At 38.3% G+C, this 15,687-nt stretch overlaps 1 protein-coding gene across 5 annotated transcripts in view; it reads left to right on the forward strand.

Moving 5' to 3' along the window:
* The window catches only part of LOC135219151 (WD repeat-containing protein 37-like), a 280,381-nt gene that overhangs the window by 182,967 nt on the left and 81,727 nt on the right, over positions 1–15,687 (forward strand). For all 5 annotated transcript variants that reach the window (XR_010315383.1, XM_064255663.1, XM_064255665.1 and 2 more), the window contains one exon: positions 6,962–7,138. Coding sequence is in view for 4 of the 5 variants with exons in the window: in XM_064255663.1 (XP_064111733.1) it covers positions 6,962–7,138 (177 nt within the window). In the remaining variant the exon portion in view is untranslated. The remainder of the gene's footprint in view (positions 1–6,961; positions 7,139–15,687) is intronic.

Below are 15,687 nucleotides of genomic sequence, written 5' to 3' on the forward strand. Positions count from 1 at the left end.
CTTTTGTTTTAAAAATAAAGGTAAATAGCCCTGCCCACTTTTGGGAGAGGGAGGGACAACTGAGCAGAGAGAACCAATTTGTTTATGCTGGCTCTCGACGACGTTTGTGAGCAGCAGCAATTTAAAATTCTTTTAATTGAATTTTGTGGAATTATTTCTTAAATTGGTGAAGTATTTTTGTTTCGGAAGCCTTTCAGCATTTAGATACATATACATACTATAGGATTTCCTCTGAATTTTGACTTATAATGATGATTATAGATAAGAACTTACTTTTCAACTTGCGAGTTTTAAGATGTCTGACACAAGTTCGATGGGTATTCATTATTGCAGCACAGGCTACAATACGTACTAGACTTACTTCAGCGAAGTATGATTCGCACACTAAATGTACATCTTGCAGGGGACAAGTATGTTCAGCTAGTTTGACTTTTGAGTGTAGGGATTGGGAAAGTAAGGATTGGAAAATCTTAAACGCTCATTTGAATAAACTAGAGAAAGACAGAAAGAGAAGAGCGACTGCTAGGGAAAAGAGTTTAGCTAGTCAGGAAATCAGTTAATTCTCCTGTTGAATCACCTGTTGTTCCTCTCGCTGCTTTGTCCCCCATTAATAGTCCTGCCTCTCTTCCACCTAACCCCGAACCCATTTCCTGCGCTCCTCAACCTAATGCCGTTGCCATTCTTGAGAAAAACTTTGACATGTTAGTGAACACAGTAGCTCAAATTGGGGCTTCTGTAAAAGCTTTTATGGAAAATAAAAGTGTTGGGAGTGATCATAAGGAGCTGGTTACTTGGCCCACTGATTCTCCTAGGCATAGGTCCCTAGCATACTCCCCAACACCAGGGAGAAGCTATAGCAGAAGCCTAGGGGAGGGCGGTGTTCTTACACCACGAAAGGAGTGACATAGTTCAGAGATCAGCCCTGCTGTATTCGCCTCTCTCGAGAGAAGGTCTGTTCCCTAAGGCTGTAATGGATGGGATTTCTTGTGAACTACAGAAGAAGTCTACACTGGATTTACTTTCAAAGTCATCAAGATGACCTAAGGAAATGCATGTTTCAGCTTTTAAGTCTGTACCTTTTGCAGCCCTATCCCTTTTGAAGAAGGGGTCAAAGACCTTCTGTCAGAACTCAAGTTAATGTAGGGTTCTTGTCAAGATCCATTAAGAAATCCATGACAAAACTCCCCTCTAAAAAATGAGCACAATGTCCTCCATATAAAATATCGTGCCAGGATCCTTCAGTATTGGGAGAAGTGGGACCAGAGAGGAGTAAAGCGATGGGTGGTAGAAGTATTAAGACAGCTATGATATTCTGTTTCTGGAAACTCATCCTTTAGCCAAGAGGCCAGTCACCTTCATCACTGACTCCAAGAATTCACAGCAATTTTTGGTTCTCAAGGAGGATTTGTCCTAATTTCTCGAGAAAGAAGCGATAGAAGTAGTCCCAGAGCAAGATTAGGAGGGGTTCTACAAGTGCCTCTTCATAGTGCCGAAGTCATCAGGGGGATGAAGACCAGTGCTGGATGTAAGTGCCCTGAATATATTCGTCTAAAAAACGAAATTCAAAATGGAAGCATCCATCCATCAAAAGGATTGGATGGTATCAATAGATCTTTAGGACTCTTACTTCCACATACCAATCCATCTGAATTCCTGAGAGTTCCTAAGATTTGTGTTTCAGGATCAAGTGTTCCAATTTTGGGCACTATGCTTTGGGCTATCAACTGCCCTACAAGCATTCACACGCATCCTCGCTCCCTTAGCAGGTTGGCTCCATCTAGTGGAGGTCAACATAGCATTCTACTTGGACGACTGGTTTCTTCGAGCCAAATCGAAGGAACAATGTGTGGAGGACCTTCGGAAACTTCTACTGGCACAGGAACTAGGATTAGTAATAAACCACCAAAAATCACAGATGACCCCTTGTCAGATAGTTTAATTTGGGAATGACTCTCAACTCTCTTCATTTTTAATTTGGGAATGACTCTCAACTCTCTTCGTTTTTGGGCTTTTCCCTCCCTGAAAAGGGTGGAGTCCTGTCTGCAGAAAATAGATGAATAGTACCTGAATCTTCAGTATTGCACGGCCAACGGCTGGATGAGTCTCCTGGGAACATTGGCCTCAATAAAGCAGTTTGTCTCTTTAGGGAGACTTCATCTAAGAGTTCTTCAGTTCTACTTAAGAGACAAATGGATTAGGAAAAGACATCCTGACTCATTCAAGTTTCTGATCACTCCGGAAATCAAGAAACACCAGCGTTGGTGGAAATCAAGAGACAGGTTGCTAGAAGGGAAGTCTCTTTTTTTCCTTGGAACCCAGACCAAAACTTCTATTCTGATGCATCAGATCAGAGCTCGCTCTGAGAGCTCTAAAACTATTCTGACGCATCAGATCGGAGCTGGAGAGCTCTCTTAGAAAACAAGGAAATCTCTGGGACGTGGTAAAGGAACAACTTCATTGGCATATAAATATCAAGGAGTGGAAAGCAATACAATTAGGCCTGATGACATTTTCCTTGGTAGTGTCCGGAAGGACAGTTGCAGTCCACTCGGACAACACAACTGCTCTAGCCTACTTAAGCAAATGAGGAAAACAGTCTTTCTCCCTCTGCAAGTTGGCAAGAGACCTCCTTGTATGAGCAAAACAAAATCAGACGTTGTTGATCACCAGATTTCTTCATGGGAAAATGAACATCTTGGCAGACCAGCTGAGCCACTGAAACCATGTGATTCAGACGGAATGGACTTTAGACCCACGGGTAGCTCTAGACCTACGGAATCTTTGGGGAACACCGATGTTGGACCTTTTCACGATGTCAAAAACATTTGACTTGCACTTTTTTGCTCCCCAATTCGAGATCCTTGAGCATGGGCAACTGATACCATGCTACTCAATCAGTCTGACAAGTTCCTCTACGCATTTCCCCAGTTTGCAATGATCAGGGAAGTATTGAACAAGTTCCATCGTCATCAGAACGTGACAATGATACTAATAACACCATTTTGGCCATTAAGGGAATGGCTCCCGGAACTAATGAGTCTACTGGTAGACTTTCCAAGACTTCTACTGCAAAAGAAAAAGCTTCTTAGACAGCCCTATTTCAAATTCTTTCATCAAAAGTTGTCATCTCTGGCTCTGACAGGGTACAAACTATCAAACGACTCATCTGATTAAATCATTAAAAGTTGTCATCTGTAGCTCTGACAGGGTACAAACTATCAAAAGACTCCTCAGAGTAAAAGGGCTTTCGAGAGAAGTTTCAAAGATACACCAAGGCAAGTGGACAATATTCCGAAACTGGTGCAAAAGCAATAGAATCTCTTCTACTAAAATGTCTTTTACAGGGATTGCGGATTTCCATTTCTTTTTTAAGATAACCAAAGGATTATCCTTTACCATAAAAGGATACAGAGCAATGCTTGCCTTGGTGTTCAGGCACAGAGGCATCAATTTATCCTGAAATCAAGATATTTTGGTCTTAATTAGATCCTTTGATACGAAGAAGAGAAACACAGAACTTGTCTCATGGAATTTAGACATAGTGCTAAAGTTGGTCTCTAGTTCTCAGTTCGAACTCCTAGATTCAGCCTCTTTTTGTAATTTGGCAAAGAAAATGCTCTTCTTAGTGGCTCTTGCAACAGCCAAAAGAGTTAGCAAAGTACAAGCCATGGACAAAAGAGTCAGTTTTGCAGCAGGCAACACAATATGGTCTCTCACATTGAGTTTTCTTGTTAAAAACGAGAATGCCACTAAACCATGGTATCAATCCTTTAGAATTAGGAGCGCTTAAATATTATCTTAGTAGAACAGAAAGTATTAGAGGACCGTCTAGTAACCTCTGGACTTCAGTCAAGTATCCATCACGTCCACTTCCGAAAAATGCGATATCCTTTTTCCTGAGGGACATAATTAAAGAAGCACACGCTCAAATAGCAGAGGATAATTGCAAATTAGTGAAAGTAAAAGCACATAAGGTCAGATCAGTAGTGATGTCATTAGCTTTCAAATACAATCTTTCCCATACTTCCATTCTTGAAATGACTTACTGGAAGTGCAATTTGGTATTTGCTTCTTTTTATCTTCAGGATTTATGAAGATTGCAGTACCTTGCAACCTTTATTGTTGGCTGGCATGGTATTGGGAGAAGGAGTGTAGGAAATATGTCTTCCTTATCACATTTCGCCTTGATTTTTATGTTGTGTTATTGGGATGTCTAGGGGTACAGTGTACCTGGGTGGTAATTTTAATATGTCTGTATATATATAAGTGCATGTGAAGATAGTATAGTATTTTTTGGTTGTTGTACAGTGAACTCATCCATATTTGCCCATTCATGTATTCGCGGATTTCTCTCTGGTATATATGCCCCCATTATTTGTGGAAAATTCAACTATTCACAGTATTTTCCCATGAGAAATATCCACAAATTCCTAGTTTTTTTTTATCAATTTCATCATAAAATGCACTTTTTGTGATAAAACTATTTAAAAAACCAGGTATAAAAATTTGTTGTGGTTTTTCTTGAGTTTACCTAACAAAATAGGAGTTTTAAGTGTTTTTATTCGTGGGTTCTTTCTAGCTATTCATGAGGGGTTCTGGTACCTATTCCCCACGAATAAGCGGGGAACACTGTGTTGTCAGTACTGCACCCTGGGCAGGGGCATCTGTTTGTTAGTCCTCACTAGCGTTCAGAAATATCCTCTGCTATGAGGCTCCCACTTATGTACTAGGCGACCCGTGGGTATACTGTCCCGTCTCTACTGGTTAAGATGAGGGCGATACTAGAGGCAGTATCATGATTCTGCTGTTCTCTTAACATTGTTTGGGAATAGAATAGTCCATGTATCCCACCTCCTGTTGATGTGGGAATCAGCTATGTACTTACTAAGTAATTACTTAGTAAGTTACATAATACAAAGATGGTATTTTTATAATAAAATTAAATTTTGCATATACTTACCAATTACAGAAGGGGAGCCCACCTTCCTCCCCGCACATGGACGTTTACATAAACAAATCAGTTCTTTCTGCTCAGTTGTTCCTCTTTCCCGAAAGTGGGCCAGGACATTTACCTTCACTTTTAAAATAAAAGATTCGCTACTGCAAATTTCAGAATTTTGCTGCTGGTACTTTTAAACTTTTAGCTATGTAATTACCTGGTAAGTATACAAAATCTAATTTTATTATAAAAATACCATTTGTCTTAAAAATCACTTTAAATTCCACTGTCTAAGCTATCAAATCTTTCAGTGAAAACTTTAATGATCATAAGGGTGAAGATGAATTTTGTTCATATTGCAATCCACAGACAAATTGCTTGTTAACCAAATACAGTATGTAGTAGAGTAGTAGGCAAACATTATTTCAGGATATTTATTTCTCTATTAGAGTTTTAGAGTTAAAATAAGTATGCTGTCAATATAGTCTAGTACTTTACATATGTACTTTATCTCAAAATTTCTTCTGTATGGTAGCTTGGTGTCAATGATTGCAGTATATGTAAACATATTTTAGAAACCAGCAACTGATATAAATAAATAGAGAATGTATTGCAAATTTAATTTTTAAACGAGTTTCAGGGTATTTTCCGGCATTCTGACTGAGGAAAATGCAATTCCTTACTTGCACACTAGATACCTTAGTGTTTTTAGTAACTTTGATTTAATAGATCACTAATCTCTTTCTCACGGTGCATTCAGAACTACTTGTGTGGATGTCAGATAGTTATTTATTGCATATTATTGCTATTAGGTACTGATTTGCTATTTAAGAAGGTAACTTTAGGGTTCAGTAGGAATAGCAAAATGTCACCACATCTCATAGCAATGTTTATGGTTATGAATAGAAGATATTCTTAACTTTAACTTTAGCTGATGAGGTACAGAAGTAGTACCCACTACGTATAATGTAGATACTATTTAGGTTTTTGCTTATTTACATTAAGTAGATTGAATGCTGGGATGATTCTTGTAAGTATAAATATTACTGTACTACTGAGAAACTTTATGCACAGGCAGTTTTCAAATACCATATTAGACAGTAGGACTCCCAAGTTTATGCAGGTAAAATGTACCCAAGTAGCCTGTCTCTATTGTAATCCAAAGTACGGTTACAGCACATTCAGATTGTTATCGTAGTCCCATTTTCAGTCATTTTGTGACAAAATAGGTAGTGCCTTGTTTAATTATGAAATTAAAGCTAATATTAATCCTATGTGGATTTATGTAGACATCTCTTGCTATGATCTTTGTAACCAAACTGTTACAATTTTACTGGATAATAGGTGTTTGAGTATTTGAGTGGACATTTTCTTAAAGACTTGTAGTATACGTATATACTATTTATCGTAGATTCATAGTAAGGCAGTCCCCATTTAATGGTGCCTCTGTTAGGTATGTTATGGCGCCATAACTCTATTATCGGCACCTTATGGCACCATAACTATATTATCAGCATCTTATGGTGCCGATTACTGAAACTGGGCGGCCTGTTATAGCGCCATAAATGGCCGATTTTATGGCACTAGGCAAGCGCCATAAAACTGGATCGCTATTGACAGAGTCTGTCGATAACCAGCGACTGCCTAATGGAAAATCAAGAATATGTAATATTACTTATATACAGTACAGGCAGTCCCCGGTTATTGGCGGGGATTCTGTTCTCGGTGGGGTGCTGATAGAAGAAAACAGCCACTAACTGAAACTCGGCGATTTATGGTGCTTATGGCGCTATAACTCTATTATCAGTGCCTTATGGCGCCGATAACCGGAACTTAGCACATTATGACTCCATAAATCACTGGATTGCCATTAACCAAGTCCCCCAACAACAAGGGACTGCCTGTATATACGTTTGAAGGTCTTGCATCACTAGATTATGGAAATGATGAGAAAAATGTGAGGCAGCTTCATAAAACAAACTTCTGAATTTGAGTGAATGATTTTGATAACTGCTATTACAGGTGTGGGATGTCAAAAATATGAGGTCTCCTCTAGCCACCATTCGATTAGATTCACCGGTTAATCGGCTAGCAGTGTCATCCACTAATGTTATTGCAATTCCTCATGATAATCGACATGTGAGGCTGTATGATTTGTCTGGCAATCGACTTGCAAGACTTCCCCGTAGTAACAGACAAGTAAGTAGTACATTATTTAGTTATAAGGCATGATGTACAATTTAAATTACTCTGTTAATACAGGTAAGTTTTATAGTATGGGAGAAATGTGTTGCAGTTTTGATTTTTTTTTTATATATTTGGTAGCAAATGTCCAAATTTATTGCATCATGCATATTGTAGAAGCTAAAACTCCTATAGTTTTACCTCTTATAGATTGATAAAGGATTTAAATTTTTAATGTTATATTTTGTCCTGTAAATAATATTGACAGCTTTAATATAGAGTCCTTGGTCATCTTTTCAATATTTTATAAACCTCAAGGTCATGAAGATTATTATAACATTGATGTTGGACTTCAAGATCATCAAATTTCAGCACAAACTTAGTGTTACTTACCAAGCAATTACATTGCTAAAAGCTTCCTACAGCAGCAGCCTGAAAATTCAAATTTGTGGTGGCACTATCATCGCTAGTGTAGGTGAACAGGACCCACCCACTTTCGGGATCGCCAGGTACAGCTTAGCAGAGAGCTATCAATTCATTCTCTGCTGTTCCTGACTAACATCAGTGTTTTGGGAGCTTCCTGTAATTTTTTCCTGTTTTCCAATATTCTTTTGGTGAAGTATTCATTTTGTTGTCTTTTTGTTAGTTAGTAATGTTAGCTAAGATTAACTTTATTGCTTTTTTGATGCAATGTGTGACTCTAGTTCTTTAGGCATTCAGTAGTGTACCAAAGGTTGCAAGACTAGGTTATTGAAGATCAATTATGACTCTCATACTAAATGTGTAAAAGTGTAGTGAGCAAGAGTATAACAGGGAGATTATTTGCTCAGAATGTCAATGGTGGGATGGCCAGTAGTGGAAAATGTTTAAATCTCATACCAAATACTAGTTGGGTAGGGCTAGAAAGAGGAAAGCAGCCTGTAGAGCTGAGAATAGGGCGAGCTTAGAGGTTATGCCATTGCCTGTAGAAGCAGAGTGTAGCGTTATTTCTTCTCTTATTCTTGCTGTTTCTCCCATTCTTCACCCTCCTACTTTGTTTCCACACCATCCATTACTAGGTTCCCATACTTCCAATTATGACACCATAGCCAGTCTCAAATGTAGCATTGACAAGAAATTTGATTTTCTAGCTAAGTCTGTAATGGAATTGGGATTGTTTTTCAGAGTGTTTATGGAAAAATCAATAAGTAATAAAGTGTCTCAGTTAGTGTTGTGTGTTTGTCTTAAGACTCAGCAGTGTCTTCTCCCGACAAGAAGCACCTGCTGCGCTGTCTGTTTGCCTCACGGCCTTTGAAGAGGGGTCTTTGCTTGCAGACAGCTCACCTCCTCCTGTTAAGAAGTATAAGGAGGTTGGTGTGAGTCCGCAACCTTCTTGCAGCTTTACTGTTGCTCCTTTAGCAGCTTCTTCAGCACTTTCTGGTCATTCATCATGGAGGAAGTCTAGAGGCCTTTCATCTTCAACTATGAGAGGATACAGGGCAATAACTATGAGAGGATACAGGGCAATGTTCAGCACTGTATTCTGTCAAAGAGGGTTAGACATTTCTACCAACTAAGACATCTCAGAACTCATAAGGTCTTTTGATAGCACTTAAGTCCAAGGACCCAGAAATGGTTGCTTGGAATCTAGATGTGGTTCTTAAATGGCTATTGGGACCCAGATTCAAACCTCTTCAAACCACATCTCTTAGAGATCATACAAGGAAAACCCTTTTCTTGGTTGCTTTAGCAACAGCCAAGAGGGTAAGTGTGATATACATCCTTGATAAGAAAGTGGGCTTCTCACAAGGAGATGCAGTATGTTCCCTTGCATTGGGTTTTCTAGCAAATAATGAAGACCCTAACAAACCGTAGCCTCATCCTTTTGTCGTCAGAAGTTTGATGGAAATCCTAGGCCCAGAAGTGGATGAGAGGATGCTGTGCCCAGTGAGAGCACTAAGGTGTATTACTTAGACAAAATGGAAAGGATCCGAGAGCCCTCTTAATCATTTTGGGTGCTCGGTTAAGAGCCTGTCACAGGTCATGTCTAAGAATGGCTTAGCATTTTTCCAGAAGGATCTGAGTAGGGAAACCCATACACAAGTGGGAGAGGAGTACCTGAATTTAGTAATATATAGAGCTCATGAGATGAGATTGGTAGCCACATCATTGCACTTTAGAGATAATTTCTCTATTTCAGCTATTTTACAGGCTACCCATTGGAAGTGTTGATCAGTCTTTGCAATATTACTTGAAGGATGTGGAAGTGATTTACGATAAGTGCAGTGCATTAGGGCCATTATCCATGACTGACAGGGTGTTAGGGGAGGAAGCATAGGAAGCATTTTCTTCCGTTAGGGGAAGAAGCATAGGAAGCATTTTCTTCCGTTAAGGGAGGAAGCGTAGGAAGCATTTTCTTCTTATCTGTAATTTCATTTTGATATCAGGTGTTTTGTTTAAGGAGAGTCTGGAGGTACTTAGTGCTTGGAGTGCCCTCTATTTGTTAATTTTGTAGTTGGGTTTTGGTAGTACGTATTTTATGTTTTTTGGTGTAGGTGTTTATTGTTGTATAATCTGGTCTTGTTTAGTCAGTTACATGCCCAGGGCATCAGCAACTGGTATGCTGAGTAGTCACCGTGTTCATCCCTTGCTACAAAGCTCTACTGTTGTAGGGGTGAGTGTGGCCAACTAGCCACACCCCTCTGGGATAAGATGAGCGCCGACCAGAGGCAGTACCTTCCTGTAGCAACTCTCTTAGCAGGTGAGGAACAACAAGCATTAATTAGATGCTTTTATTTTCTATTTTCTCTTCATTATCATTAATAATGTTTGAGGTAGAATTAACCATATCCCACCTCAATGTCAGTTTGGGATCCAGCAATGTAATTACTTGATAAGTTACATAAATATAAAAATGACATTATTATAAAAATGTTCATATATATCTATATATATATAATATATATATATATATATATATATATATATATATATATATATATATAGATAATTATATATATAATATATATATTATCTTATATATATATATATATATATATACACCAAGTAATTATGAATCATAACTCTCCCTCCTCCTTGCATATGGGAAAGGGCAGAAACAATTGACTACTTGCTGGAGCTGTTCCTCTCTTACCACGAAAGTGGGTGGAGCAGACTCACATATTCATGGATTGCTCTCTGGACCATATACCCCCATTATTTGAGGTATTTTTCTTTAAGAAATATCCACTAATTCCAGGTTTTTTTTATTGATTTCATCATAAAATGCACTTTTTGTGATAAACCTCTTTGAGTTTTACCTAACAAAATAGGTGGTTTTATGCATTTTTATAGGTTTCAACTATTTGCAGGTTTTAGCTATTTGCAAGGAGGATCTAGAATGCATCCCTTCTGAATACGGGGAACAACATATATGAGAAGCATGAAAAATTACAACAGACATTAAAAAATTCAATTTTCTTACCTGATAAACACAGACGTCATGATGGCGGAAACCTGTTGCTCAAGTGTTGTTCACTGAGATGGGTGCTGTGTTGGTGGTGAGTTTCAGTGTGCAATTTGAAATAGTTATGGTACCGGAGCATTGGTCAGTGTACCCCCTCGGTCGGTATTCACCCACATCACCCTACTAATTTTCAAATAATATTAAGTTTAATGACATTAAATAATAACAATAAAATTTTCCTTTCTCTCTCTCTCTCTCTCTCTCTCTCTCACTTATGTATGTTTATTTGTTTTGTAGTATGATAGATAAATGATTTACCTAATAACTAATTTTCAAGTATTAATAACATCGATAAAAAAATAGCGATTCCCAGTCTTTTTATCTATTTCAAGAAATGACAGTTTGATAAAAGTAATGGTAGAGGGGAAGAAGTGTTGCCCATAGAAATTTACTTCAATCTTTTTATATCATAAGGAGTTATTCTCTCTCTCTCTCTCTCTCTCTCCTCTCCTCTCTCATCTCTCTCTCATATTTATCTGTCTCCAAATAATTCAAATAAATATCTCTCTCTCTCGTCTCTCTCTCTCTCTCTCTCAATCTCTCTCTCTCTCTCTCCTCTTCTCTGTATCCAAACAATTCATCATAAATAATTTCACTCTTGATGGTCAAATATATAATGTTGCCCATTCAATGCTCTCTCTCTCTCTCTCTCTCTCCTCTCTCTCCTTCTCATCTCGCTCTCTCTCGTCTCTCTCTCCCTCTCTCTCTCTGTACTCTCTCTCTCTCCTCTCCCGGGCTCTCTGTTATGGCTGTGATATAGTTTTTAAGGGTAAAATGTTTAAGATGACTTTGAAATTATAATAGTAATATAATCTCAAAGTTTAATACAATGTGTAGTAATAGGATAATAATTTAAGGTATAGTATTTGATGTAGGATATTTAAGGTATACATTTAGTATTTGAGCTTTCAAGGTACACAGCTATAACCGTTTTTAGAGGTTCTAAGCACTCGCAGATTTTAACTGTTCCCGGGGAGGTCTGGTACACATCCCCCACTAATACGGGAGGTTTACTGTATAGCAGACTACATACTACTATGCATTTTTCTTTATTTCAAGCCAAGCTGCAACCCTAGCTGAAAAAAAAACATAATGCTACATACTCAAAAACCCCAGTAAAGAATGCACTCAAAAAGATAGAGAAGTAAAGCCTAAACTGTAACTTAAAAATAATGGAGAAATAAGTTAAAGTGTTAAGTTCTGTAATTCATGTCTTTTCTGTACTTAATCCTCTACAAAATCATTTCTCATCTCCAGCCTATCTTCTCTTTGTTCTCAATCAAATGGGTCTGGGTCTTTCAACAGTGCTGTCCTAATAAAATCCTTAGTTATGGTCATGAAGTTCATATGATTGGTCTTGATTTAAGTGCTACTTTGGACTCTTTTCAAACAGGGTGTTGGTGGACCATTCCTCAAAGGAATCTGTTGTCCATCATAATTTCCAAGTAGATGGCATGACAGTAAATTTGGTTCCCAGTGTTAATATGCCCACAGTATGGTCGAGGAATACACTGATAGTAGTGTTTCAGAATATACTTTTCTTTAAATCATCATTTGAGCAGTCTGGATTGTTTGCCACAACAGCCCAAACCATCGTTTCCATCACCAAAGTCAGGATTACCAACTTCATCACCAAAGCCCAGAGTGTTGTCTTCATCCTAGCCATGGCTGCCACTGTCTTCATGACTGAAGTCACCATTTGCTGCAGCATTACTCTCTTCACTGTCTGCTGGCTCAGCACAACCTTCACCTTGTGCTGCAGCTTCACTACATAACACCATCTGCTACAAGGTCAGTCTTCACCATATATAGCCTCACCAACACCCTGCGTCTGCTGCTTCAATACCACCATCTTCAATATCTGTTGCTGCTCCACCATGTTCATAGACTGTTGCGTTCCCACCGTTGTCAGCGTGGCCCTCTTCGTTCCATTAATTGCATATGATGCGGAGGACTTTGAGGGGGCTAGATAAACTTCCCCTCTTTAAGCGATAGAGATTGTTCACTCCATTACTGTCAACAGTTTGGGTATATTTTACAACAGTTATCCTTGGAGGACCTGATATGCTCTCTCTCTCTCTCTCTCTCTCTCTCTCTCTCTCTCTCTCTCTCTCTCTCTCTCTCTCTCTCTCTCTCTCTCTCTCTCTCTAGATTTACTGTGCTTAGTGTTCTGTACTTAATCAGCTCTCCATCTAAATGCATTTCTTTATTAATAATTTTTTATCATGCTGAATCAGCATCCCCTGGGAATGATAACATTCTTTATAGCATGCTGAAAAATCTTCCAGTTCTGCTAAATCTTATCTCCTTAAAATCTTTAACAAAATATGGGAAACTGGTATTCTTCCCCCTTCTTGGAAGATTGCAATAATTGTTCCTGTTAAGAAACCATTGAAAGATCCACATCTTCCTACAAGCTATCGGCCAATATCTCTTACAAGTTGTGTGTGCAAATTGTTTGAGAAGATGGTGAATTCTAGACTAATGTGGCATCTGTAGAAAAATGGTTTGATATCATCTGTCCAATTTGGATTTAGGAGAAATCGTTCCACTCTGGACCCACTACTAAGATTATCAACCCAAATTCAGCAAGGTTTCTCAAAATGGTGTCAGACTATTGGAGTCTTCTACGATCTCAAAAAAGCCTATGACACTACTTGGCATTTTGATATTATTAAACAGCTTCATGACATGGGAATAGGAGGTAATATGTTAAATTTTATCAGGTCATTTCTAAGTGACAGATAAATTAAAGTTAGAATTGGAAATACCTTGTCTACTGCTTTTGAGCTGGAGGAAGGCATCCCACAAGGCAGTGTGTTGAGTCTCACCTTATTTGCTTTGGTTATGAACAGCATTGTTGAATGTGTCTCACCTCCAGTAAAGGCGTCATTGTTTGTGGATGACCTTGCTATTTATGTCACTAGTGATGATGCTATTGCAGCTTGTAATTTCTTGCAGAAGTCAGTTAATATAGTCAGCAATTGGGCAGATGATAATGGCTTTCGATTCTCCCCTTCCAAAACTTTGGCAGTTCGTTTGACTAGAAGTACTCGAAAGGAAACCATCCCAAATATTAAACTGAGAGACTCAACAATTAATACCATATGAGGAGGATGTAAAGTTTTTAAGGATAATCTTTGATAAGAAACTAACATGGACTAGTCATATTGTTTCCTGGAAAATTAAGGTAAAGAAGTCCCTTAACATTTTAAAAGTAGTCTCGCGTTTTAACTGGGGTGCTGATAAGAAGTCACTTTTACGGCTGTATGACTCGTTATGTAAATTAAAGCTTGAGTATGGTTGCCAAATCTACTCTTCAGCAAATGCAAGCAAACTTAAGGAGTTGGATGTAGTTCATCATGCTGGTCTAAGAATATTCTCTGGAGCATTTAAGACATCTCCAGTTGAAAGTCTATAGACTGACACTGAAGAGCTCCCTCTAGACTTACGTCGAGAGGAACTGGGACTGTGGTATATGGTCAATTTAAGAGGTTCCCCAGAAAACCCTGCAGCATCTATTCTTAACCTAAACAATCCACAGCAGTTTGCAAATGCTACAGCATCCAAGCCTTTTCACGTAAGAATTAATGCTGTAGTTGACAGTGTGTTTATGAAAGACAAAAAAATTAAGGCAATTACGTTGGTCTAAGTTGCCTCCTTGGTTGACCCCAGAACCATCAGTGTGTCAAAAAGCTGTGGTTAAAATATCTGCTAATGTCCAAGAGGTGAAGGCTCGTTTTCATGATCATGATCACTTGCATTTGGGTTCTGTTAAAATATTCACTGATGGATCAAAGACATTAAGTGGTGTTGGTTGTGCTGTTGTTCATGGTAATAGCTCATATGTGGGCAGACTTTCTAATAATGCCTCTATTTTTACAGCTGAATTAACTGCATTAGCCAAATCTCTTGAGATTGTTTCTGCTCTACAGGGTAATAATTTCACCAAATACTCAGATTCTTATAGTGCACTCATGGCCATTAAGCAATATAACCCTAAACCTCCAAGTGTTCAACATATTCAAGAATGGTTGTATAGGCTTGCTTCCAAATTAAATTCAGTCCATTTTTGCTGCCCATGTAGGTATTGCGGGTAACGAACTTGCTGACCATGAAGCAAGAGATGTCATTACTAAAGAAGACATTCTCTTCCACCTATTCCTGCTACTGACATGAAATGGACTACTCGTTCATATATAAAAATTAAATGGCAAGCACGCTGGTCATCTCCCCTTCTGACCAACAATAAAAAGTACAAGAAGATCAGACAAAGTATTGAACATTGGCCACGTGGATTCCAACAAAACCATAGGGTAGAAACTAGATTATGTCATCTGAGAATTGGCCATACTCAACTGACCCACTGATTCCTCTTAGAGGGGGTAACTGCACCAGTCTGTATGCAGTGGGATTCCCCTCTTACTGTAAAACACATTATATTACATTGCCATAGGTATTCTGCAGCACAGCAGAGACATTGTTTAGTAGGCAGAGATATAGCAGAACTGTTTGGTCCAGACATAGCTGTTAATAACATTGTTAGATTCCTCAAAGACATTAAACTTTTTAATGAAATTTAATATTTGACCTCTTGGTACATTGCCAAGTATAGTATATACACATACACTTGAAGTTGTTTTTATAAGCATGTCTGTACAGTGGACCTAGTATTCATGTTCTCCGGATTTGCGGACTCATACATTCGCGGATTTCTCTCAGGAACGTTTCCCCACATTATTCGTGGAAAATTCACCTATTCATGGTATTTTTCTATAAGATATATCCACAAATTCCATTTTTTTTATCAATTTCTTCATAAAATTCACTTTTTGTCATAAAACTATTAAAAAAACCGGGTATAAAAATTTTGTGCGGGTTTTTATAGAGTTTAACTAACAAAATAGGAGGTTTTAAGTATTTTTATAGGGGTTCCAACTATTCGCTGGGGGTTTGGTGGGTCTGGTATGCATCCCTTGTGAATACGGAGGGACCACTGTACACATATGTACATATATGTATGGAATTTATGTTTTAATTTTTTTTATTCTTGTTTGCA

The sequence above is a fragment of the Macrobrachium nipponense genome, chromosome 1, assembly GCF_015104395.2.
Source record: "Macrobrachium nipponense isolate FS-2020 chromosome 1, ASM1510439v2, whole genome shotgun sequence".
Classification (NCBI taxonomy): Eukaryota; Metazoa; Arthropoda; class Malacostraca; order Decapoda; family Palaemonidae; genus Macrobrachium; species Macrobrachium nipponense.